This window comes from Nakaseomyces bracarensis (genome assembly GCF_045282275.1).
Source record: "Nakaseomyces bracarensis strain CBM3 chromosome Unknown Scaff10_0, whole genome shotgun sequence".
In the NCBI taxonomy this organism is placed as follows: Eukaryota; Fungi; Ascomycota; class Saccharomycetes; order Saccharomycetales; family Saccharomycetaceae; genus Nakaseomyces; species Nakaseomyces bracarensis.
In genome coordinates this window covers 468815-493407 of record NW_027263956.1, presented here as the reverse complement: position 1 = coordinate 493407, position 24593 = coordinate 468815, and the positions used below count along the sequence as shown (strand labels likewise).

Here is a 24593-nt window from a genome sequence, read left to right as displayed (position 1 = left end):
AGGATTATACCTCTAGATTTTATATTAAATCTTGATTTCAATCACATCATAGAACACTAATTGGATTTAGTCTTTTTTTAATTTTCATTGCGTGGTAGGAGGTTTTTATTTTTTTAATTTAGGTCAATTCATATTATTTTATGTATATTCTTAGGTAAAAGGATAAGAAACGAAGGTATATTATAAGCCTATTGATAACAGCAAATACAAGCAAACTAAAATTTCGAAATATAAATAATATTGATGTCTAACATAACCCCATTGTTCAAACAATACGTCAATATTATAGCCGATGAGGTTACTGTGCCGACCAAGGATGAGGTTAGGTCTGGAATTGAAGATATAATATTGAAGGATACTTTTATGAAAGAGTGTCGTGGGCTTGCTAAGTTTTTATTTGAGCTCGATGCTGTGTTAAAGGGCATTGGAGCGGAATATATGAATGATTACAGTATGACGGAGAGTGAAAAGGATGATTTTGATACGGAAGCTAGGTTGCAGATACAGGAGTACATCAAGAGATTCAAACACTTAGAAAAATACGAACAGCAACGACAGACTCTGATAGAGGAACAAATAAAGAGTGCCCATAGTAGCATGAGTATATTCAGGTCGAAGAGTAAGTCAGTATCGAAGAAGGAATTTATTGCTTACCATAGTTTCAATAACGAGTTCCGCCAAGGTGTTCTGCGCTCTCTGGGTTTGTGGATCCGTTATGTATCGAATGAATTTAGTACTATGCAACAGGAGAGATTGGTATCACAAAGAAGATTTCAACAAACTTTACCAGATTCACAGTTATTATCACAAAACCTCAAATCAGACTCACAGTTAGATATGACTGATTCCATTAATATAACTGTCTCTCAAAGCCAACCAGTAGAGCATATTCAAGAAGAAGTTAAATTGTATGAAGAGACAATGGCAAAACTAACCCAAGAACAGCTACAAGTCCTAGAAACAGAGCATGAAGAATTAATAAACCAGAAGAACGAACAATTAAAGACTGTGGAACAAATCAATAAATCTATTTTGGAAATTGTTAGTATACAAAGTGAGCTTGCTACTCACTTGCAAGTGCAATCTCAAAATATCAACTCAATGTTAGACAATCAGGATATAATCGAATCTAACATAATGAAAGGTAATAAAGAACTGAACAAAGCACAGAGAGCTGCTGGGAGAACCGCCAAATTTACAACATACATGGCGATCATAATTGCAATTCTGATTTTGCTCTTAGATTACATAAATTAGTGCACACATTATAGAAAAAAAGAATGCTTTATAATTTTGATTGGTATGTACTTTATAAAAATAAGATGCATGATTTCGTTATAAAAGTGAATTATATTTTACAGAAATAATTTAATCCTGTAAAGGAAGAATTTCCCCAAAACCAAGTAGCCTGTCTTCACTAAAAACAAGCACAGATTTCGAGATGGGAATATCTCTATCAAAACCTAACATGAGACTGTCATCGATTACATTTCCCTTACATTGTACCTGTACGATGTAATCATCTAAATTATTAATTGTTAGGTCTGTCAATTCCATTTGAAAGAGGGCACCATTACAATAGATTTTGTATATTCCATTGTTATGATTGCTATCATTATATGCATGGGAGTAGAACTTTAATAGGAAATTAAAGTATAATTTTATAGTTGATTTAATAGCTGGCACAAGGGCAAAGTCATCATGTTCATTAATTTCCTCATTAGAAATAATCGATAAATTGTACCAGTTACCTCGAAACGCAGCCTTTGATTTATATCGGGTGCTATTGCGACCGTTTTTTAGTTTTATTGATTGTATGGTTACTTTTTTATTGGAAGTTAAGAGCTTTAGTTGCTCACCCGGTTGAAGCACACCATTGTCAATATATCCACTAATCAATGAGTCATTTTTTTTATCAAAAATTATAGGATTCATCAAAAATTCAGTTGTTTGACTTGACAGAATATCTGAAGTCTGGCTTTCCAATAGAGTGACAGTCTTACTATTTTGCTTTAATCTAGCGTTTATTAACGCATCTAATAAAGACACCTTCGAAATGTTTCTAATTGCTGCATTAACATTTCTAGATATGCGGTTGGCCATCCCATCCTCAGTTATAGCAGATAGGACATTCCATGCAATGTTTTCCAAATCGAATCCTAAGTTCTTATATACTATGCTCAGCTCATTTTTTATGTTGAAAAATCTTTCAGGATCCCAATCAATGGTATCCATTTTATTTACTACCGTGGTAAAATGACTAACTCCTAGACCCCTCAAAGTTAGTAATTTTTGTCTCAATTCACTATTGATATTCATAGATTCTTCGTATTCATTAGTCGAGGCACTCACAACTATCATTGCATAGGCAGGTTTAGATTTCAACGCATCAACAGCTTTTATTGGACTTACTGAGCTTGGAATCTCATATAGTGACATGTTGTAATCGTTATACCTAATATCTAGCGACTTTATCCCCAGAGATTTTCCTGATCTACGTTCATCTTCACTTTTATCGATAATCCAAGAAAAAGGAGATTGGTGTAAAAGCCTGGTATCTAATTTATCTATACGCCGATGGTGCATTAATTCTATTTCCTTTTTGATATCTCTAAGCTTTTCAATAGATGTTAGGCCCAAAGTATATGATATATTCCCAAGTATTGTTGATTTACCACATCCTTTATCACCTAGAATATAAATATTAAAAGGGAAGATATTATGATCCGTCTTTAAGTCCTCAACACTCATTAACATAGGTTCAATATATTTTTCAACTTTGGCATGGTTTTTTGATTTCTTCTTCTTCTTTGTTTCTTCCAGTGTTAATTGAGCAACATTACTCGAGACATCCTTGAAAACCTGTTCTTGAGCTTCTAATATCACATCATCAGGACTCGGATTTTGGAAATTTCGATTACTCCTTGCTTCTGCTTCAAAATGTGTGCTGGGATAAAATACGGTGTATATTCTTGGATTCTTATCAAGTATAGGTAGCCTCTTTCTCTTTTGTATATGCTCCATAATAAATTCAGTAGAACTCACTAGCTCATACTCAGAGTCAACGTCATCATAATTTCTCTTGGTATGTAGTAGCTGTTCAAATTCACTCCAAATTATTGCCTCCTCTTTTTGATTTCTCGAGCTCTCCTTCTTTTTACCTTTATCTATACTTATTGATTCCTTAGATGACTTTACCTCTGGTTTGTTCCTATTTCTCAATTCTTGTAGCTTCGATCCCAGACTTGAAGTATTTTTCTTCACCCCATTAACATGAGGCTTCTTTATTTCAATCTTAGAAACATTGGTGGTAGACTCACTCTTCTTACTCTTCAACTTTTCCAATAGACTCGCACTTTTCACTGTGGTACTGTTGGTCTCTCCATTAACCTCAGCTCTCTTCAATCTTCTCTGTCTAGCTAACTCTTCAAGTTTAGACATTTGGGTTTTGGCCTTATGAGTCCTTCGAAGAAAAGTAAAGCTAGGTTGATTCTTATTGATATGGGTCCTATATTGTACTCTCGCAGTATCTTTGCCACATTCAAACTAATTAAGCTTTTTATATTTTTTTTAATTTAATTTAGTACTATTGCTACTCAGCCCTTTAGCTTTGTGCGCAAAGCGTTAATTAAAAAAATAAATAAATTAGTATTAAATCTAAAAACTAAGTTAAGATCAAGCTTAAAGATACACTTTACTTTGTGATGAATGTCTCCATATGAATTACTATAAAATAGTTATATCCACTTCCAATACAAGACGGTATATTTGAACTTTTATATTTTCTTATAAGGAACAACATAATAATAAATAAAATAGAGGAAGCAGAAAGAAAAAAGAACCAGTGATAAAAGATGTCCGGGGACTTTACCAGTGCTAAATATATGAACAAGCAGCTTAAGGCAAGAGGCTTACAAAAACTAAAATTTTATTGCCAGGTTTGTAACAAACAGTGCCGGGACCAAAATGGTTTCAAATCCCATATCAAGTCGCCTTCTCATTTAAAGAATATAGCTACTGTAAGCGCCAAGGATATTGAAGAATACTCGAGACAATTTGAGTTAAATTTCCTGAAGGAGTTGAGGACCAACCACGGGGAAAAGAAAGTTTTTGCCAATAAGTTCTACAACGAATTAATCAAAGATCGTGACCATGTACACATGAACGCAACACACTTTAGGTCTTTGACTGGATTCCTCAAGCACTTGAGCCAGCGAGGAAAAATACGAGTATATGACGAAAACATCAATGACCTTGATGATAAAGTAGATCTAAGCCAATTGTGCATAAGTTATATCGATGACTCAACATCCAGTATAAAGAGAAAGGAACAACTCGAAGAACTTAAAAACAACGAAATTACGGAAAGTAAGCTAAATCAATATCTACAAGCCAATATACAGAAAGCAAAGGAAGATTATAGTGATGATGAAACGTCTCTCCATGCATCACCAACAGCGGATACTCCAGTATCGATCGGTAAACTCAAAATAAAAAGCAACAAAGTCTCTAAGAAAAACACAAAGAAGAAAAGCAGCATATTTGAATAGTGATGATACATTAAGAATCTCAATAACGATAACCTGCGCTATATTTATAAATTGTGGTTCCTACTTGTTATAGCGAGGTTCATCTGATTAGTTCAGTAAATCACGTGCAACGATGCAGAAAATTTTTTGGCCTAGATCGCAAACGTGCAATTTGCGATGCGATGAGGTAGACATAAACTGACATTGCTACTAAGCTAAAAAAGGAATCGTTGCATGTTCTTGATAGTTAACTGAGGAGAAATTCATTTTGCACTAGTCTGAAAATAAAGGTAACAAAAATATACAAGTTTTATCAATATGGCTACTTCAACCGGGAAGACTTCACATGTCAAATTCGCTGATGAAACGGATCATACAAACTCTTCCAGATCTGTTCCTAAACAAGACAAAAATGTACGATCCATGGACCTTAGCGATAGCGATAGTGATAGCGACAGTGATGACGAAGCCCCTGAAGAGGAGGGCTTGGGCCTTGCCAGAGATGAGATAGAATCTGAGAGGAAGAAACAAGAAGCCGCTGCGGAACTAGAGAAACAGAAGTTGAAAGAGAAAAGAAGGAAAGAAAATGAACGTTTCAAAGATCAACAGCTGCAAAAAAAATTAAAGGACGAAGAAATGAAGAAGAAGATAGCAGAATTGGAGAAACTCCAGCAACAAGCAGCTGAAAATGACAATGAAAGTGATGACCTGGAAGAAATGCCTGAAGATCTCTTAGAAAAGTTCAATAACGTGGAAGATGAAAGTATTAAAACAATGCCTCAACACATCAATTTTAATGAGATCGATGCCCAGGATTACGTGCCTGAAATAAGGCAAGAGATTAGGAAGAAGAAGAAGAATATGTTGAAAAAGCTACGTCAAACTACCATGAATAAAGGTGTGGTAAAAGTCTCAGTTATATCTTCTGATCCTAATTCCTCCAAGCTAGCTCCTAAGAAGGAAGCTAACATCTTAAGGACAAAAGATAAATGGCTAAAAAGAAAAACACTAAAAAAGAAATAAATTTCCATAATAAATATAAATCCTTTAATTACATATCTCGCATTTTTTTATATCTATACTTATTTAACGGGAAATAAGACGTAACAAATGGAATGTAACGCAGATAAAAATAACAATAGGGTTGTGTTTTGGAATGAAGTATTACAAAAGTAATTATGCATTTTCTAAATAAGATCAACATTGTACTAATCCCTAACTATAAACGATATTACTGTTGGGATCAAGACTCCAATTACAATATATAGGCTCTCGTCATGATCAAGTAAAGATTTGTTATCTGTTTCTGCAGATAATGTTATATCACCAGTAGATAAAGGTCCTTCAGAAAGCGGGTCCATCGAATAGTCGTTTTCTAGATTGATATCCTTTTCATGGACAAGATGAGGGTCATCTCCGAATGCGGTAAAAGAAGCATAAAGAAGACTACCACCGCTCATTAATAATAGGTTACTACTGATATAATCCATTATGTCAGATTGCTTCAAATTGAAAAGTGATAAGATAATATAACCGAGAGGGGTGGAAAGACTGAACATAAATAAATTAGTCATACATTCATTCAAAGGTAGACCCTGTTTAGTCACCATTAATGCAGAGAGAGATAAAACAGCAGGAATTTTATGGATAATAATAGCGATAAAAACTATTATTAGCAAGGATTCATTATTAACTGTTGTACCGAGAGCAACGCCATCGGAGATACCATGAATTACGAAAGCAAAAATAACATTATTGCGTAGGATCCTAGTTATGATGATTCGTGGGTTAGTAAAGAGATCCTTTAGGCAAAGACGTAAGCTGTCCTTAAATCCATAATACATGGAATCGTTATCAATGGAATTTGAATGATCATTATTATTCCTGCTTGATATTTTATGAACTAGTTTATCTAGTAGGAATACACCTAAAAACCCGATCAACAGGTCTAGACCAACATTCCCACCCTTTTCAACACAACTTTCAATACCTTCTGGTATTACGAGCATAAATGATGTACCAAGCAGCATCCCAACTCCAAACTGCGAAAATGTCCTTAAAAACTTCTCATGGCTATTCCCAACATAATAGAATGGCAGACATCCAATTGCAAATGTCACTAGCAGTAGCAGGACAGCTAAAAGTACTATAGTAAAAAAACTAGTTCCCATTACCAAAGGGCTCAAACCAATTGATGCTGTAAAAATTTCTCGCCATGAAATTGACAGAATATGTGAGATACCAATACCACAGCTACTTCAGTAGTATATATACATTTATAGTGCGACGCCAATACTGTATAAACTTGTTAGAAAAATCCAGGTCGGAACATCTCATCTCAAAAAGTCGTAAATAGGGATCACAATGTGCAAGCAAGTCTAAAAATGTAATCTAATTGCAGCTCATTAAATTTTGAGTCGCTATTAAATACTCACCATCGTTACTAACAAGTTAATGAGTAATGTAATGAATCAAAATAGGATTAATATATAACTGCCTTTTACCAGAAGATAAGAACCGTGGCGCAGACAAATGGTCTTTATACACATTTGACTAATACAGACAAATCATTGCAAAATTTTCAGGCGATCTAGCCTCTTTGCTCTTCTTTCTTCTGAATAACTAACCCACATATAACCGAGTTCTAGTTATGAATAGCTCATACTTATCAAGATTCTCCCCTCCTAAGATTCATAGGCTTTTGTCTTTGACAACATTTCTCTTAAAGATATATATATTGATTTTAATCTCAAGGTCCATATATACATGCTTCATTGATAGTATTCAAGTTCTCGAAAATAGAGTGTGTTATTATTTTATTAATTGTTTTTTTTTTTTCATTCCATTTTCTGGGCGATTTCCTAATTAGGAATAGTTCCGATTCCGTTGTTTCAATGGAGATGTTCGTTTTAGGAAAAGTGATTTCAGTGACCAAATAGTCATTAAAGGTCCTGTTTTATATTACAGATACAGACGAAGCCTACGTTCAACATAATATAGGAAAGAAAAAAAATATTTGCATATATCTGATGATAATACAGCACCACATCGACATAATACCATAGAACTGGTCTTTTCTTTCAGTATATTTTGATACAATTATTGCGGAGAAAAAAGCAATATATACATATATGTAAATGTTATCTATGTGATGATTAATCGGGCATATGCTATTTATTCGTCAAATTGACCTTAATCTGTTGATGGAGTGCTGCTATTTGATCAGCTGTGCTCATGAATAACTTGAATTCCTCAATAACGGTAGATATAATTGCGTTCAAACCTGTCTTCATAGCATATAAGTCCTCTACCGCCTTTTCTTTCTCTTTACGTAGTTCACCAAAATTCTTAGTATTATTTTCACTATCCCCACCAAAAATGTCACAATGAATACCATTTACAGCACTTTCTATATCCGAAAGGACGCGGAAGAAATCATCTAATTTGGCTTGATATATGGCAATTTTATTCTGGAAGAATTTTTCCAGCTCCATTGATGATATTTTAGATCCCGGGGTTAATATTTGTTGTAATATGATGGCAAACATTTGTGTATCTGTCAAGTTCGAGTCTGTTAGCTCCTTATTTTTTGAAATTTTCTTTAGATCCTTTTGTAATGACTGCATTGTCATTGATTGAACTTTCGAAAGGTATGCAATATCTCTAGGAATAGAGGATATTAATTCATTATGATCTTGATCATCTGCTTTCAAGTGCTCCGATATCTGCACTTGTTTTTGAATATACTGATCAAGTTGTTCTATTTCAGCACGTATTTGAGGTGGAAAATCTGCGATCCTGGTCATTGGTGTAATAGATAATTGTGATATACTTTGAAGCGCACTTTGTGGTTGCTGCTGCTGCTGCTGCATCTGTTGTTGAGATCCAAAAAGACCACCTCCCAGTGTACTACTTCCAAATGTGGTACCAGCTTGTGTATTTCCCCCAAATCCACTACCTAGTGTGCTTCCTCCTAACATTCCAGAGTTAGTGGTATTGTTGTTGTTACTTCCAAAGAGGCCACCACCAAGGCCAGTTCCTGTATTAGTGGCTCCACCGATTGTAGGTTTATTTCCAAACAGCCCTCCTCCGCTTGATCCTAGAGTTGAGGATGTGCTCTGATTATTATTTCCGAATAATCCACCTGCTGTGGCTGGAGCAGTAGGTTTCGCCCCGAATAGCCCGCCGGCAGCAGGAGCAGCAGGTTTAGCTCCAAATAACCCCCCACCAGTAGCACCAGCGGCGTTATTACCTGAATTGGTGTTGTTACCAAATAAACCACTACCTGAGGTAGAGGCATTCGTGTTATTGTTGCTAGCGAAAAGCCCCCCCGTGGAAGTTCCACCTAATGGCTTGTTGTTTGCCCCATTGGCACCGAAGAGCCCACCTGCATTATTTGTATTGGTATTATTATTATTATTATTATTATTAGCACCAAAAAGACCAGTTGATCCAGTATTAGATGCAGCATTGTTGTTATTATTAGCCCCAAATAGCCCTGGTTGGGCAGGCTTACCGAATAGTCCCGTCGAAGCCCCACCTCCAGTAGTATTATTATTACCAAACAATCCAGTTCCTGCAGGTTTGCCAAACATCTTCAATTGTAATATTTATAGTTTCTTTCTTCTCCTCTTGCCCTTCTAATTATTTTCTACTGAACAACAATAAAAGCTCTTATTTATTTACTTACTTAAGCAACAAAAAATCAACCAATTGGCAAGTATGAATTTGACTAGTTTTGGTAATAGGCCACAACAATATTAGTATTGCTATAAGTTGTGGGATATGATCTCAATACCAAAACAACGAATAACCTAAAAACAATTATAACTTTCAACTATTTTTTAGATTTAATAAAAAAAAAATCAATAAAAAAAAAATAAAAAATTAACATATGTATATATTTACCCGGATAAAGCACATGAATATAACGTTAATTATGATATAAAGCTATACCATAATACGAAGACCATGTGATATAACGTATTAAGTAATAATACCACATGATGTGACGTGTAAGAAGACAAAGCATGTGACCAAACATGTTTCCGGGTAACTCAAACAGCTATATAACTTCCAACGGTCGTTGGGCGGCACGAAAAACGAAGCAAAAAAAACGAAACAAAAAAAAATAACAAAAAAAAAAAAATTAGACGAAAAGGAAGGGAAAAGCAAGTCTTGGTGTCTTCTTTATTTTAAAAGATAGTATCTATTATATACTAAAAATTGAATCTTTCAAAGATATAAACAAATCAAAGAAGATATAATTGATTATACATTTTTTTTTTTTGGAAATATTTGATTTCTGTGAATATAGCTTTTTGTTTTTCTTAATAACGAAAAAAAAAAATATTCAAGAGTTATAAATTCTTTGTTTTTTTATTTCTAACTGAAAATAAAAGACATATAAAAGAGGCAAAGTTACAATAAAATCAAAAGATCATTATCTTTTTAAATTATTAAGCGTTGTTTTTTTTATCTTTTTATTGCTAATATTATATTCTTCAACAAAACAAAAAGAATAATAAGAGAAAGAGTAAGAAAAAAAAGAAATGGGTATTCCTAAATTCTTTAGATACATCTCTGAGAGATGGCCTATGATTCTTCAATTGATCGAGGGGACTCAGATTCCGGAATTTGATAACCTCTATTTAGATATGAACTCGTTTATTCACACGTGTACGCATGGTAATAACGATGACGATGTTACTGCTAAGATGTCTGATGAGGAGTTGTACTCCCGGATTTTCACCTATATTGACCATTTATTTTTGATGATCAAACCTAAGAAAGTTTTCTATATGTCTATCGATGGTGTCGCTCCTAGAGCTAAGATGAACCAACAGAGGTCGAGGAGATTTAGGACTGCTATGGATAATGAAAAGGCTATACAGAAAGCAATTGATAACGGAGAAGACATTCCTAAAGGCGATACTTTTGATTCCAACTGTATTACCCCGGGTACAGAATTCATGGCCCAGTTAACAACAAATTTGAACTATTATATTCATGATAAGGTTACCAATGATGCCAACTGGAGAGACATTGAAGTTATTCTATCAGGTCATGAAGTTCCAGGTGAAGGTGAACATAAAATTATGGATTTCATCAGGAATATTACCGCTCAAGATGACTACGATGTGAACACAAGGCATTGTATCTACGGTCTAGATGCTGATTTGATTATGTTAGGGTTATCTACACATGCACCCCATTTTGCTCTACTGAGAGAAGAGGTCACATTTGGTAGAAGAAACAATTCTGCAACTAAGAACCTAGAAGAGCAAAACTTTTACTTACTCCATCTATCTCTTATGAGAGAATATTTGGAACTAGAATTTAAAGAAATTGGAGATGATTTACAATTTGAATTTAACTTCGAAAACGTCCTGGATGATTTTATACTTGTTATGTTCGTTATCGGTAACGATTTTCTCCCTAATTTACCGGATCTGCATCTAAACAAAGGTGCTTTCCCAGTTTTATTGCAGACTTTTAAAGAGGCTCTATTGCACGTAGATGGTTACATTAACGAAAGAGGTCAAATAAATTTCAAGAGATTGAGAGTGTGGCTGGATTATCTTTCTCAATTTGAATTAATGAACTTCGAAAATGACGACATCGACGTTGAATGGTTTAATCAACAACTAGAGAATATTTCCCTTGAAGGTGAAAGAAAACGTCAAAGAATGGGTAAGAAATTGCTTATAAAACAGCAGAAAAAGCTTGTTGGTATGGTTAAACCTTGGTTACTGAAGGAAATTAATAAAGAGATACCAGCTAATATCGATGATTCTGATATCCCACAATTACCTTTGTCAATTGAAAGTAACATTATCAGGGATAACCTAGAGTTTTTGAAACAATTCGCTCTGGATTTAGGTTTGATTATAGTTCACGTAAAAGCCGAGGACAAATATTATCTAAAACTTGATGTAGATTCCATTAAACCCGCTGAATCTGAAGAGCAACACCAATCTAGAGTTAATGATACCAGGAAAACTATTAAGAAGTACCAAAATGCTATTCTTGTCGAAGATAAAGAAGAACTTGATCAGGAAAAGGTCATTTACAATGAAAGATTTGAGAATTGGAAAGCCGAATACTACAGAACCAAATTTGGAATCAAGAGAGATGAACCTGAAAGAATTGTTGATATTTGTAACAATTACATTGAAGGTCTTCAATGGGTACTTTTCTATTATTATCGTGGATGTCAATCATGGGGGTGGTATTACCATTACCATTATGCTCCTCGTATATCTGACCTTATTAAGGGTTTAGACCAAGCTATTGAATTTGATCTTGGTCATCCATTAACACCTTTCCAACAATTAATGGCTGTTTTACCAGAGCGTTCTAAGAATCTGATGCCTGCAGCTTACAGGCCATTGATGTATGACCCCAAATCGCCAATTCTAGACTTCTATCCCTCCGAGGTTGAGTTGGATAAAAATGGTAAGACTGCCGATTGGGAAGCTGTTGTATTATTACCTTTTGTTGACGAAAAACGATTAATTGAAGCTACCACTCCATGCATTGAAAAACTATCACCTGAGGAGAAAAAGAGAAACCAATTTGGTAAAACATTGACCTATATGTACAACCCACAGGTGGATAATGTTTATAGAACTGCCTTAAAAGGTATTTTTGCTGATATCCAACACAACCACTGTGTTGCATTAGAATACGAATCTAAACCTATGGATGGTAAGGAGTTCCGTTACGGTTTACTACCAAACGCAAAATTGAAAACTCAATTGTTAGCCGGTTTCCCAACCTTGTATTCTTTGCCATTTACCAATAGTCTGGAATACAATGAAAGTTATGTATTTCAACAACCTTCAAGACAACAATCAATGGTTTTGAAAATCACTGATGTATTCAAGGAAAATAATATGACTATGAAAGATATCGCTGACAGATATTTGAATAAAATTGTTTATACCAGATGGCCTTACCTAAGGGAGTCTAAACTAGTTTCAATTAGTGATGGTATACATATAATCGAATGTATACCAAATTCTAAGGAGAGAACTGTCAAAATTGTCTCAAGATCTTTAGATAACCACGAAAAACAGCAATTTAACACTATGAGAAACACAATGTTGAGAACTTATGCCAAAAAGAAGGCTGTTATTTTGAAAAAGATTGAGATGCTTGTACAGGTACTTCCTGTAACTGGCTTGATGAGAAAACCAAATGGTGCTTACTCTAAAACTTACTCGGAACAACCAGATTATTACCCACTTCAATTGCTAGTAGAAAATGTTGCAAATGTCGATGAAAGGTATATTGAACGTCCTCCTAAACCTATCGACAAGGAATATCCAGTTGGATCTAAAGTAATCTTCCTAGGTGATTATGCTTATGGTGGCGAAGCTACTATAGACGGTTATAGTAGTGATAGTAGACTAAAAATCACAGTTAAGAAGCGTTTCTTAAAGACTGAACCCACTATTGGTAAAGAGAGATTAAAGATTGATCAGAGTATGATTAAATATTATCCTTCTTATGTTGTTAGTAAGGAATTGCATCTACATCCATTATTTCTGTCCAAGATCACCTCTAAGTTTCTAGTTACGGACTGTACCGGTAAAAACATTAATGTCGGTATTCCAATTAAATTTGAAGCTCGTCACCAAAAAGTTCTTGGCTATGCAAGAAGAAACCCTAAAGGTTGGGATTACTCAAACGTCGCAATTGCTTTATTGAAGAGATATAGAGAAATGTTCCCTGCCTTCTTTAATAAGATGAGCAAAACAAGTGGGGATATTCCTGTTGTACAAGACTTATTCCCAGAACTTTCAAGTAGAGCTATTATGAGTATGCTTGATGATATTAAACAATGGATCAAATTCAGTACAGAAAATTTTGTTGTTGTCTCTTTGGAAAGTAATTCCTTGACAAAAACGTCCATTCGTGCCTGTGAAGAATACATTGAGAAATACTCCTCCAATATTGAGCAACACGAAACAAAGCAATTAGCCAAAGTCCCACGTGAAGCTGTTTTATCACCAAGAGTGTCTTTCTCTCAACTGCGTGCCCAAAGTTTTGACTTGGGTGATCGTGTTATTTATATCCAAGATTCCGGTAAAGTACCACTTTTCTCCAAGGGTACGGTGGTTGGATATACTACACTTGGATTGAGCTTATCCATTCAAGTTTTGTTCGATAACGAAATTGTTTCTGGTAATAAATTTGGAGGCAGATTGAGAACCAAACGTGGTATTGGCTTAGATGCATCCTTCTTGTTGAATATCACAAACAAGCAATTTATCTACCATTCGAAAGCTTCCAAAAAGGTATCTCAAGTAAAGGAGGTCAAGCCTAATGTTAAGAAGACTCAAAATCAAGCCGGCCCATCACCAGTTCCTCATAAACAGAACGTCAAACAAGTTAAACCTGCTAAAAATGAAGAACCTGCCTCCAAAGAGTTATTGTCTTACATTAAAAAAGGAGGAAAATCTGGTAAGAAAGCTTCCGAAAAACAACCTACTGACAAAACAAAGGCTAAGGAATCAAATCAACAAGAACACTCTTCTGAGAACTTAGATATTAACACTTCTCAACCAAATCTAATGAACGCTACCAACCTGTACAATGCTGTTGCTCATCAATACGAACCAGGTGTTGCTCCAATGATGCCTTCACAAAACAATGCACAGACAGCACCTGCTAGTTTGCCATATTTCGTCCAGAATGGTCAAGTTCCTTTCCCAGCGGGCAATCCTCCAATGTTCCCAATGGGAATGCCGATGCCAGGTGGGGTTGCTCCACCGGGAATTATGATGCCACCACATTTTGTCAATGGTAATGTTCAAATTACAGGTAATCCGTTGAATAATGTAACTGTTGATAAGCAAGGTAGCAAAGATTTGCTTCAGTCGTTCAAACAGGGAGGTTCAAATGAGAAACCAAGAAGTAAGAAGACTTCTAATTCAAACAAAGGTAAACAAACCAACCATAAACGCAATGGTCCAAAGTCTAACAATAAGTCAAAAAATGAAACCGATAATTAATTAGGACTACTAAGCTTTCTGAATGGTATATAAAAAAGTATACATACTGATATATTAAATTGTATTCTTAAATAAATGTATATAGTTGAAACGCCTATTAGTATAAGTATACTTACTACCTTTCAAATATAAGAAAAATTTTTTTTTTACTAGAACAATCCTATTTTAGAAGCTTTAGTAATCTTCGGATGTTGTAAACTGTTGTATCTTCTTCTCAGCCAATTCTCCTTTTTTCTGGAACCATTTCTTCTCAAATCCATTAGATCTATCCACGCCATCCCATCGGGCGCCTGGTATGATCCCGAATCTATTATCTGGAGCTATACCAGGATATAATTTCCTTCCCATCGGAGATACGTTAACTAACTCAACATGTCTCCCTTGAAAGACAGTCTCTGGATCTTCACTTCGTAACTGTATTGTCTTAGCTCTTGAATGAGACTTAATCTTGTCTAGACCAGCTAGTTGGACTTCTCCCATATTCAGTTTTCGGAGTCTCTCATACTCTATAGCCTTTTTATCATTTTTTTCACCATTTCGATTTGTATTTACTTTATGCCCTTGGATGTCTCTATGGATGGTCTCTGTCTGTTTCACTTCCTCTTTAATGCCGTGAGTACTATCTTCCTCATTGTTATTCTCAACCTTAATATTGCCTTGCCTTTGTCCAATAGATATTAGATCATCTCGTGGTAAATTATTACCAGTTTTATCAGAGACGCGAGTAACACCGCCATGTATTTTCCAGAGACTAGAATCTGGTTCAACTACAGTTCTAATAGCATTATCATCACTATCTTTCTTCTCATATTTCTTACTTTTCTTCTTCTTCTTCTGTTCACCTGGACCATATGTTTTTAATAGGTAATCATGGAGTGACATACTTAACTTATCTGGAATGCCCAAATTTCTTATCAGCTTCCCAGTTTGCTATTTTATAACTTTAGAATCTACTGTTGAATTCGATGAGCTTATTATATTATCTTCAATTTGAAAAAAAAATAATTTCAAGCATGTGCAAAAAAAAAAATTAAATAAGAAAACCAATTTTGCATTTATTAAACTAAGAACCACTGTCCAATAGTGCGTTAATATAAGAATTAGTTCCACTTTTGCATTATTTAATTAGACCAGGGAGGATTAGCATTTACTTAGCCCAGTTTTTCCTTCTTATTTTTTTCTTTATTTTATTTTTATATCTTTTCCAGCCAATTGCTCATGAATACATGCATGTTTCTCATGAATTGAAGAACTATGTTCAAAGATTAAGTATCTCTGAATTATTTGATCTTCAACGATATATTCTTGACACTATAGAGTCAAAATGTGTTAGCCCTTTAAAAGGATTAAAAGAGGTTAAACTTGAACACGATACAGACTCTGATGATTTCATTTTAGCCGAGCTGGATAATAGTAACGGTACAAATGAAGGTTCTCAGAGGGAGATTGTTGATTCAACAGCAAAGGCTTACTTAGAAAAGAACGAATTGAGCTCTCCTCTAAAGTTCTCCCAAAATTCGCATGTTACAGATCTCGATGACTCTCAACCCGAGGCTCCAATTTCGACCAATTATCTTCAGCCACCGGTAAAGAGAAAACTCAAGGTCGAAAGTTTCGTTGACGTGAATTACAAACGCCAGAATCCAGGATTCACCGAGAGCAATGGCCCAACCAGGATTATCGAGACGTCATTGCCACAAATAAACTTTAACAATAATCCACTCACTGGGAAGGCTTGGATCTTAGAGGACTTCTTGCCTAACAGGGAGGCTCCACAAAAGAAAAGAAGGAACAGAGTATTAGAAGATTTTAGCATGAAGATCAAAACCGAATCGAACTTCGCTGTTGAAGATGACTTAAATAACAATTTTGATAACTTGAGACATCGTTCCCCATCCCCACCGGGATATGGTAGGCTAGATTTTCCCACTACACAAGAAAGAAAAGAAGATAAAACTAAATCACAGTCCATAATAAAAGAGAAGACATTATACAGATTCATGTCGGCTACTAATAATAAGCTGCCTTCCTATATGAGAGAATTTCTCTTCAAGAAACATGAACTGAATGAAATTGTCGATAACGGTAATTTTACATGGTCTGATGACAAGTTGAAATTATTCTCTCGCTGAACTAAATAATGTAGTGTTGATATATATCATAATCATAAGAGGTATGGTTATGAACTATTACAATTGAAATATCACATGCACAACTTCGTACTCTATAATGAACATCACTTTATTTTAAATTAGAAGAAAAAAAGTTGAACCATGGTGAACCTGATGAGATGATTGTGTTAAGCCAGATGGATAGATAATCTAATACCAAAATTCTAAGATAAATTAACAACATTAGCTTATTATGCGATGGATAGTCTTTGATGAACAGAAATTAAATAAAGGTATCCTAAGCATCAGAGAAATACAACTTCAACTAGGTACTTAGGTGTAATGGTTGTTGAACTTCCTGGATATTATTTCGATCCAGATAAAAAACGGTATTTCAAGATTACCACTAAACGGTCTTCTAAGGATTCTGATAACGACAAGTTTAACAGAGAAACCATAAAAAGACATAATAGGCTACTTGAGCATGAAAAGTTGCTAGGTAAGTATCAGAGTAAATACGAAGCTCTCCAAAAGCATGAAATTACAAGGCAGATATCTTTACCAGAGCGAAGGAAAACCACGAACAAATTCGGTCCATCGGAGAATTATATGGATATTGAAAGTCAATTAAAGATGATGGATATCTCACAAACCGAACTTAATTTTCCTTATGCTGAGGATATTTTGGCTTTTAAAAGAATTGAAGTTAAATTGGATAATGAAACACAAAAGCTGACCCGTTATATAACAAAATCGGGGCAAATTTTAGAAAATCATGATAGCTCTCCAAGGAATTCGGTAAAGGTGATTTATAGAGCGGATGCAGTCTCAAACAATGAACTAATAGAGTTAATTAGTCTTAGAAACCTATCTAGGAATGAGGAGGATATATTCATTCATTTAAGACGAAATAGCATGGCCAATTTATTTTTAATATGCACCTATCAGAATTCTACCTCTACTGTAACTGAATATAGGAGGGACAATATAAACATTACTGATTCCCTTAGCATTGGTACCAATTTCCTGGTTTTCTCTTCAGAGAATAAGTTGTATATCGATACTCTGGATGTATCTTTGCGAAAACGTTTTCCAACAAAAAAATTTCCAATAATTTATAAAACTGACTCCCAAATTACCTCAATAGCGGCCTATGAAATGAACTCAAACAAGTCTAGAATTTATTTTGCGACACGAGATGCTCATCTCTACACATTTGTGTTTGATTTAAATTACAAATCTCCCTTTCATTATGAAAAAAGAGTTAAATCCCCGGGAGGGCTTATAACAATTGTATCCCTGAAATCCAGTATTTCAGAAGGGCTTGTTTATATTTCTGGCCTAGAAGATAAACACAGAAATCAAACAATTATTATATATAATGTGCTTTCATTGCTATCAAGTACTTCTCTTATATTAAAAATGCATTCTCAATTTCAAAATTTAACTATGGAAAAAGAACTATTTTGTGTTTGTGACTCTTCCGCTAGGATGTTCTATGGTTCACTAAGCGGCATAAGTAACGAGGCCGATTTCGAAATATTCATATTACCTAATTCGGTTACCAATTCTGGTATATTTGAAGCGCCAATGCTTCTGGCAGCATTTAAATATAGCGCACTGATAAAACACAGCTTTCCTTCAAAAACATTTGGTTTAATTAACATTAGTACAATAAAAGGGAAGAACATAACTGAACCTCCTGTGAGTGATAGAAATAACTATAATACTATAATCGACACTTTGGTTGAAGAGGAAGGTGACCACTCGCGTCATTCAATCAGAATTGTGTTATAAATAAATAGAAATAAACATGCACCTTTAGCTACGACCTGATGCTATCTTATAATTTTCATACACTTCTCTTCTTCTTTCGTGCTATCCATACTGGAACAATTTATATATTTGATGCAAAGTAAACGATAAATGTATATATATTTTATAAAATACTCGAATTACAAAGTTTAAGGTCATACACAGTACCTCGGCTGTTACTGTTTTATACCGCCGACTATAATTCTAATCCATCTATATGAATTATATAAACGAAACTCGGATATTATCATTAATGCTTTTTATAATAACAATGTCAGAAAACGTTAACTTATCAAACCTAGAGTATCAAGAAACAATTTTTTTTGAACTTTCTTCAATTATCATTTAATTTCATTTCAAGTTCTTTTATAGGAACTTTGTTGATTAATTCATTTACATTAATTTTTATTTAGTAGTGGTATTATTTTTTTTTATTTTTTAATATTTTTGCATGAATGAATTATATCTATTATTCATATATGAGTGAATAGTAACATTATCAAATCAAAACTTGTTATTTAAAGTAAAAGGAAAGAGATCATTATTTTCATTCTCATTAAGTAACAAAGATAACATAACAATTAGCTATTTATTGAAATCCATAGCCATAGTTGGTATTATCAAAGGAATCGTTACCATTGTCAGAATTATTCTGATATGTTTGATTAGAAGCTTGGAACCCTTTCACATAACCGTACTGTGGAAAGGGGTTACTAATAATTCTTTGACGATGATGATCGGATACATCATTTTGATACATCATACCATTGAATACTGGTGACGCTTGGGTATTAACCTGATCATTCATACTAACTATGTTGCCATTTTGATACAGTGTAGTACTGCTACTACCTCCGCTAATACTGTTATCATTCATCATGAAAATCGAAGATTGCGCAGAATTTGGCTGCTGTATTACTGTGTTGGCAGGAAATTGAGATGTGGTATTAATTGCAAAATTAGGAATATTTAGTGTCTGGGTAGGATCCGAAACCATACCCATTGTCGCAGGTTGCATGGAAGTCATGCCATTCAAATTTGCACCATTCATCACATATCTTTGTTGTGTTTGAATACCGATTGGAAGCTGTTGGTTCATTGGCTGGCTATACATCTCTTTACCATAATAATTAGGCGCCATTTCCGTCTGGGCAGCTACCTGTTGATTATAAAATGGTTTATTCGTGGGATTAGGTGACCTCTTCTGATATGCATTAGCAGGTAAAGAATAATGTCTCGTATGCTGTCTACCGAAAGCCATCGGTTTCCCAGGTCTCGCAGCATCTTGAGGATATAATCTATTTTTATTACTATTATTACTATGAACAGGTTGCTTAGGACTCGAGACACTTTGGGTTGTTTGCTTCCTTGGTGAGAGCTCTGTAAAAGGAACGCCTGTGAATTCAGCATAGGCTTTAACCTTCAATTTAATTTTTTTAGCGTAAGAAGTTGTTTTGATGCTGGGTAATAATTCTTTAGTTAGTATAACAATATTATTTATTCTAGCTCCAAATTCTGTCGATAAATTTGATAGTTTCCCTATCATAGAGTTTAACAAATTATCCTCAATTATCAAAGTCTGAACTTTGATATTTTCATTAAACGATATAATTTTTCCGTAGTTCTTAATATCAAGTAACGTTTGAAGTGCATAATTCCCGAAATTATCCCTTATCAACAGATTCAGATTCAGAGTAAAATTATCAACAAGCTTAACAAGTATATTAACAGCGGAATTTAAAACGTCTTCGGTAATAGTAACAGGGAGGATAATACCATTGGTAAAACCATTCTTTCTTATTTCATCATAGGAATTTTGGCACAAATCAATAACCTTCGATATAATGCCAAATAGTTTTTTTATAAATTTTTCAACCACATTAGAGGAGAACTTTAAACAGGAAAGTTGGCATACCTCATTAGATAATCTGTTGTAAAACTCAGCTAAGAGATAAAAATCTAGCTCTTCGATATCTAGTAAAAATTGAATGATGTAATTACCAAACTGGTCATTTATCAAACCTGGTAAAAATTGAACGATTTTAACGGAAATTTTAAATGTTTGTTGCAATGTACAAACACTCAATAATTTTTGTAGGACACAGCAACCGTGTTTGTGAGTGGATATTGTGATTATATTATTCTGTTCAATAATTGCATTAATTATAAACTCGAATTTAGAAGGTGGAAATTTGAAAATACATTTTTGTATAACATGGTTACCATTAAGATCATTAATCAGCGTTACCACTTGCTTTATAGATGTATGATCTTTCGAGAATCCACGAACGATTAAGTCAATCTGTGTTTCATTATCAACAGTATCGATTATTTTCTGCAATGACCTAGTACCATATTGGTTAATAGATATCTGAAAAACATGAGGATAAATCTTATCAATTAGGCTTGTTCTTTGATCACTAGTTAAGAAATCACATAATTTCTGAATCAAATAATTACCAAAAGGATCGAGTATAAGATCAAGGAAGTATGGTTTTATTTGTTCATACATCAAATCCCTTACAATATCAGATTCCGAGGGAGTCTCGAGTTTTTTCTGAAGGAATCTACATCCAAATTGATCCGTAGCTAGTTTAACATAATCAAGATCCTCCAAAGGTGTATTAGAAATTTCGGAAACACTTAAATTATGGGTTTCAGATTCAGATCCCTTTGAGGGAATGCGATTCTTCGTTTCTAGACCACTTTTGCTACCTATATTTTGTTTCTTATTCTTATTTTTTTCTTCTTTAGCAGCAACTTTATTATTATCAGCCATGGATTTGTTGTTATCTTGAGTTGAATAAGTGTTAGATATATTTGAGGATAATGAAAGATTACTCAATTCTAAAGTTGGAGGAGATATAATTCCCGAAGAAGCATCAGCACCCCTATCCAATAATGGAACACTATTCAAAGAGTCGGTTTGTATATTAGATGATGAAGCTACATTGGCAACATCAAATGCAATATCAAACTCATCAATCTGAGGCAGAGAAGCGGGATTTAATGAATGTGATAAATTATTTAGTAAGCCCATTGAAACTCCGGCGTTATACCCTGGAAGTTGGGTTCTCTGTTGAAAATCCTTTTGTGTATCTAGAGGAGATGTCTGGGTTGAAGATCCCGAAGTATTGATGTTATTTAAAGGAGTATTAGCGGACATAAACTGATTGAAAACTGATAGATCTAGTGAATGTGTTTTTTGATGATTCTTCTTATTGTTCATTTGGCCCAAAGATGGAGGGGTGACGGGTTCAATCAGCGATTGTATCGAATTGATTGATAAGTGTGGTTGGTGATTGTACGACATGAATAGAGCGTAACGTAGATAGTCTTTAGAATTAATAGGAGAATTTTCAGAAAAAACGTAGTTAGAGGGTTTTCAAATACAAGCTTAGTAAATATGGTTCTTGTACTAGTTTTAATACGTCTGCGATCTGAAGGATAAATATTAAAACAATAATAGAGCTCTTACAGTTGTTAAAATAATTACAAGTTAGTAAATATCGCCTCTTTCTCTCCTCGACTTTGCGTAAGAATACCACAGTTATTCAATTAAAGAACTTATCAATTATCCTCTATTGTGTATAATTGTGAAAATTGCCGAGAAGCTCTGTATCGACTTTATGATATTTTCTTCTTTCCGTTTTATAGATTAATACAAATCCAGTAATATGGGAAAATCAGCGAACTTAATATAATTGATAATGCAGTAAGATAACGGGACCAATAAAAAGCAATCAAATTGGATACAACGATATCTCTTTTTTATTTTTTTTATAATGTAACAATTGGACTGGTAAAAAAAAATAGTAATAAAATGATGAAATAAATCAGAATAACAAGTAATGCAAATGCTAATAGGATTTTGAAAAGGTGTAAAAAACAAATGGTAGGTGATACTGGAAAGCTATCCTTACCGATTGCAATGCTAATAATAAAATAAAATGAAAGGCTTTGGGATTTTTCTTGAAGTTACAACGAAAACTTATATTCAATGACCCTTATTGATATCGATCAGATTATACTTTTCTTTTCTTCTTTCTAAGTTGTTGTTTTTGGTCTATTAACTCAAATTACTTCTGTTCTCAAATGGTGGATTGATTCCCCCTTTATTATATTCTGTATAAAAAAGGAATAAAATAGCACACTTACAGCAACTTTATAATTAATGACACCGAGTAAAATCTCACAAATTCAATAGAAGTATTAAGTACGACTATGGTCTTACTTTAGGAGGTATCGATCAAGTATCTATCAAATTCAAAAATGAAAACGAAGGTATTAACTAAAATATAGGTTAAATCCTTCTTCTCTCTCGTGATTGAAAGGTGTTTTTTAACAATGATCTCAAATTTAGTACGTCTTCTTATGATACCGATTTTGATCTATGATTTGTACAGGAATATCGAGGTGAATTATGGATGTTAAAGTAAAATTTAGTATAAAGAGCTACTTTTCATAACCAGTAATCTCTCAAATCTCTCTATTCTGATTTGATTTTATGAGGGGGTGTATGTATTACAGAAGTAAAAATATTAATGGAAACGACTTAGCAGTTCTATAGAAATTGTTAAAAATTCAATTAGTTTTATAATACCAGTCACTTAAAGTAAAATCTAATTTGATAATGAAAAAATAGAAAAAATCAAATTGCAGGAGCTAGGCTAAAGTGATGGATGGGGTTGGATCAATTTTTCATGCCCTGTTAAGAAGTTAAGGAGCCTGCAAGGGAGGCGGAAGGAAATAGAGTATGATAGAGGAAGAGAATGGCTAGGAGGAGAAATTTTTGGTCAAATAATAAGTACCATAGTTTCGGAAAAGTTGGACTGAAACTTACTGGCCCACTTAACCAATACCTGTACAATACAATATCTCCTTTTTTAAAAGCTCTGCATTAGACAGCAGTAACGATTATAGTACGAAATAATCCAAAATCAATCTAAAGAGCATATGAAAAGCTAAAAAAAGAAAGATGTATACTGTTCTATTTTTTTTTTTACTGATCTATTTCCATTAGAAATCATCTGCTAACAGTAGAATGTGCTAGAGAAAAAATCAGTAATCGATACACTAACGTGTATTACTTTTTTTTTTTCGAAAGTTAATTGCAAATTGTCCTTAACATAGGTGAGGTAGAAAATCTACAGTGGTCATTACTCTCGTGTACTCACCCAAAATCTATCACATGGTTTTTTTTACCAAGTTTATACACATTCTGTGCTTAGGCTACTCTGATCAAATATTTCTATTTGGATGTCTATAATGTCGAACACACCTTAAGAATAAAATACGGAGAAGCAAGTTAGGGATTTGGAACTGCGAACATTGCAAAAAAAGCAATTAATTATCCTGGTAAAAAGTGACTATCAAGAAGTTGACAACTCAGTTTTTGTAAAAAATGTATTATTAGTAGAGAAATGTATAAGAAAAAATAAAAAAAAGAACGCAAACGTAATAATATGCTGCTAAAATTAACAAAAAAATATATATTTCTTGCCTAGCTAAATAAAATGAAAGAGGGTCTTTTTTTTTTGGGATCCAGTAAATTAGCTGGAGCAGGTAAGGGGGGCCGGTAGGAAAGGGAGGGTGGGAAAAGAGAAAAGAAAGTAATGGAGCTCCTGTACGATCAAAACTTTTTTTTTAATTTTTCTCACTGTCTCTACTCTCCCATCCTATGTTGGCATTTACAGAATTTTAACAGGGGCGAAAGCTTTCATAGCAGCCTTAAAGAGGCTGGGATTCGCCCGGTAGGTTAAGCCTGTGTGCTTTTTTTGGATTTTTTCTATTTTGGCAACTATGACGGAACTCAACATTAGCCCTGACCAATTTGAGGCAAAAGACCTTCAGTAACAAAAATCTGGCTGGATTTTCTCCCTATTGTTACGTGGGCCTCTTAAAGAAGAAAGAAAGGGAAAAAAAAATAACGAGGGGAGCTCCAGACAGACCAGTAGGATGAATTACAGAGAAAAAGGACAAAGGATGGGATCGGGAAGAACGAAATTTAGTACTAGATTAGATTTAGAAAAGTCGCACGACATGAAACCCTAATGCCTCCTAATTTTTTCATCTGAACAAGTTTTGAGGGCTTGGATGATGCTGCAATTCGAAAG

The 24593-nt window shown here is 34.1% G+C and overlaps 11 protein-coding genes across 11 annotated transcripts; 6 read left to right on the top strand and 5 right to left on the bottom strand.

Moving 5' to 3' along the window:
- Positions 1–243: 243 nt before the first annotated feature.
- Positions 244–1257, top strand: UFE1 (Ufe1p; the record flags this gene model as incomplete). The annotated part of the gene is made up of 1 exon (XM_071052999.1): positions 244–1257. The coding sequence occupies one exon, from the start codon at positions 244–246 to the stop codon at positions 1255–1257; it is 1014 nt and encodes a 337-aa protein (XP_070911249.1).
- Positions 1258–1368: 111 nt separating this feature from the next.
- On the bottom strand, positions 1369–3441 carry SKI7 (Ski7p; the record flags this gene model as incomplete). The annotated part of the gene is made up of 1 exon (XM_071052998.1): positions 1369–3441. The coding sequence occupies one exon, from the start codon at positions 3439–3441 to the stop codon at positions 1369–1371; it is 2073 nt and encodes a 690-aa protein (XP_070911248.1).
- A 413-nt stretch (positions 3442–3854) lies between these two features.
- Positions 3855–4550, top strand: RTS2 (Rts2p; the record flags this gene model as incomplete). Its single annotated transcript, XM_071052997.1, has 1 exon — positions 3855–4550. The coding sequence occupies one exon, from the start codon at positions 3855–3857 to the stop codon at positions 4548–4550; it is 696 nt and encodes a 231-aa protein (XP_070911247.1).
- Positions 4551–4847: 297 nt separating this feature from the next.
- BUD21 (Bud21p) lies at positions 4848–5552 on the top strand (the record flags this gene model as incomplete). The annotated part of the gene is made up of 1 exon (XM_071052996.1): positions 4848–5552. The coding sequence occupies one exon, from the start codon at positions 4848–4850 to the stop codon at positions 5550–5552; it is 705 nt and encodes a 234-aa protein (XP_070911246.1).
- A 185-nt stretch (positions 5553–5737) lies between these two features.
- Positions 5738–6700, bottom strand: ATX2 (Mn(2+) transporter ATX2; the record flags this gene model as incomplete). Its single annotated transcript, XM_071052995.1, has 1 exon — positions 5738–6700. One exon carries the CDS (start codon positions 6698–6700, stop codon positions 5738–5740), a length of 963 nt encoding a protein of 320 aa, XP_070911245.1.
- A 999-nt stretch (positions 6701–7699) lies between these two features.
- On the bottom strand, positions 7700–9124 carry NUP49 (FG-nucleoporin NUP49; the record flags this gene model as incomplete). Its single annotated transcript, XM_071052994.1, has 1 exon — positions 7700–9124. The coding sequence occupies one exon, from the start codon at positions 9122–9124 to the stop codon at positions 7700–7702; it is 1425 nt and encodes a 474-aa protein (XP_070911244.1).
- A 957-nt stretch (positions 9125–10081) lies between these two features.
- On the top strand, positions 10082–14551 carry XRN1 (chromatin-binding exonuclease XRN1; the record flags this gene model as incomplete). Its single annotated transcript, XM_071052993.1, has 1 exon — positions 10082–14551. One exon carries the CDS (start codon positions 10082–10084, stop codon positions 14549–14551), a length of 4470 nt encoding a protein of 1489 aa, XP_070911243.1.
- Positions 14552–14725: 174 nt separating this feature from the next.
- On the bottom strand, positions 14726–15433 carry BUD13 (Bud13p; the record flags this gene model as incomplete). Its single annotated transcript, XM_071052992.1, has 1 exon — positions 14726–15433. The coding sequence occupies one exon, from the start codon at positions 15431–15433 to the stop codon at positions 14726–14728; it is 708 nt and encodes a 235-aa protein (XP_070911242.1).
- A 344-nt stretch (positions 15434–15777) lies between these two features.
- On the top strand, positions 15778–16683 carry SAE2 (ssDNA endodeoxyribonuclease SAE2; the record flags this gene model as incomplete). Its single annotated transcript, XM_071052991.1, has 1 exon — positions 15778–16683. One exon carries the CDS (start codon positions 15778–15780, stop codon positions 16681–16683), a length of 906 nt encoding a protein of 301 aa, XP_070911241.1.
- Positions 16684–17004: 321 nt separating this feature from the next.
- RNJ42_02825 (uncharacterized protein) lies at positions 17005–18459 on the top strand (the record flags this gene model as incomplete). The annotated part of the gene is made up of 1 exon (XM_071052990.1): positions 17005–18459. One exon carries the CDS (start codon positions 17005–17007, stop codon positions 18457–18459), a length of 1455 nt encoding a protein of 484 aa, XP_070911240.1.
- Positions 18460–19066: 607 nt separating this feature from the next.
- On the bottom strand, positions 19067–21790 carry MPT5 (Mpt5p; the record flags this gene model as incomplete). Its single annotated transcript, XM_071052989.1, has 1 exon — positions 19067–21790. The coding sequence occupies one exon, from the start codon at positions 21788–21790 to the stop codon at positions 19067–19069; it is 2724 nt and encodes a 907-aa protein (XP_070911239.1).
- Positions 21791–24593: the final 2803 nt, after the last annotated feature.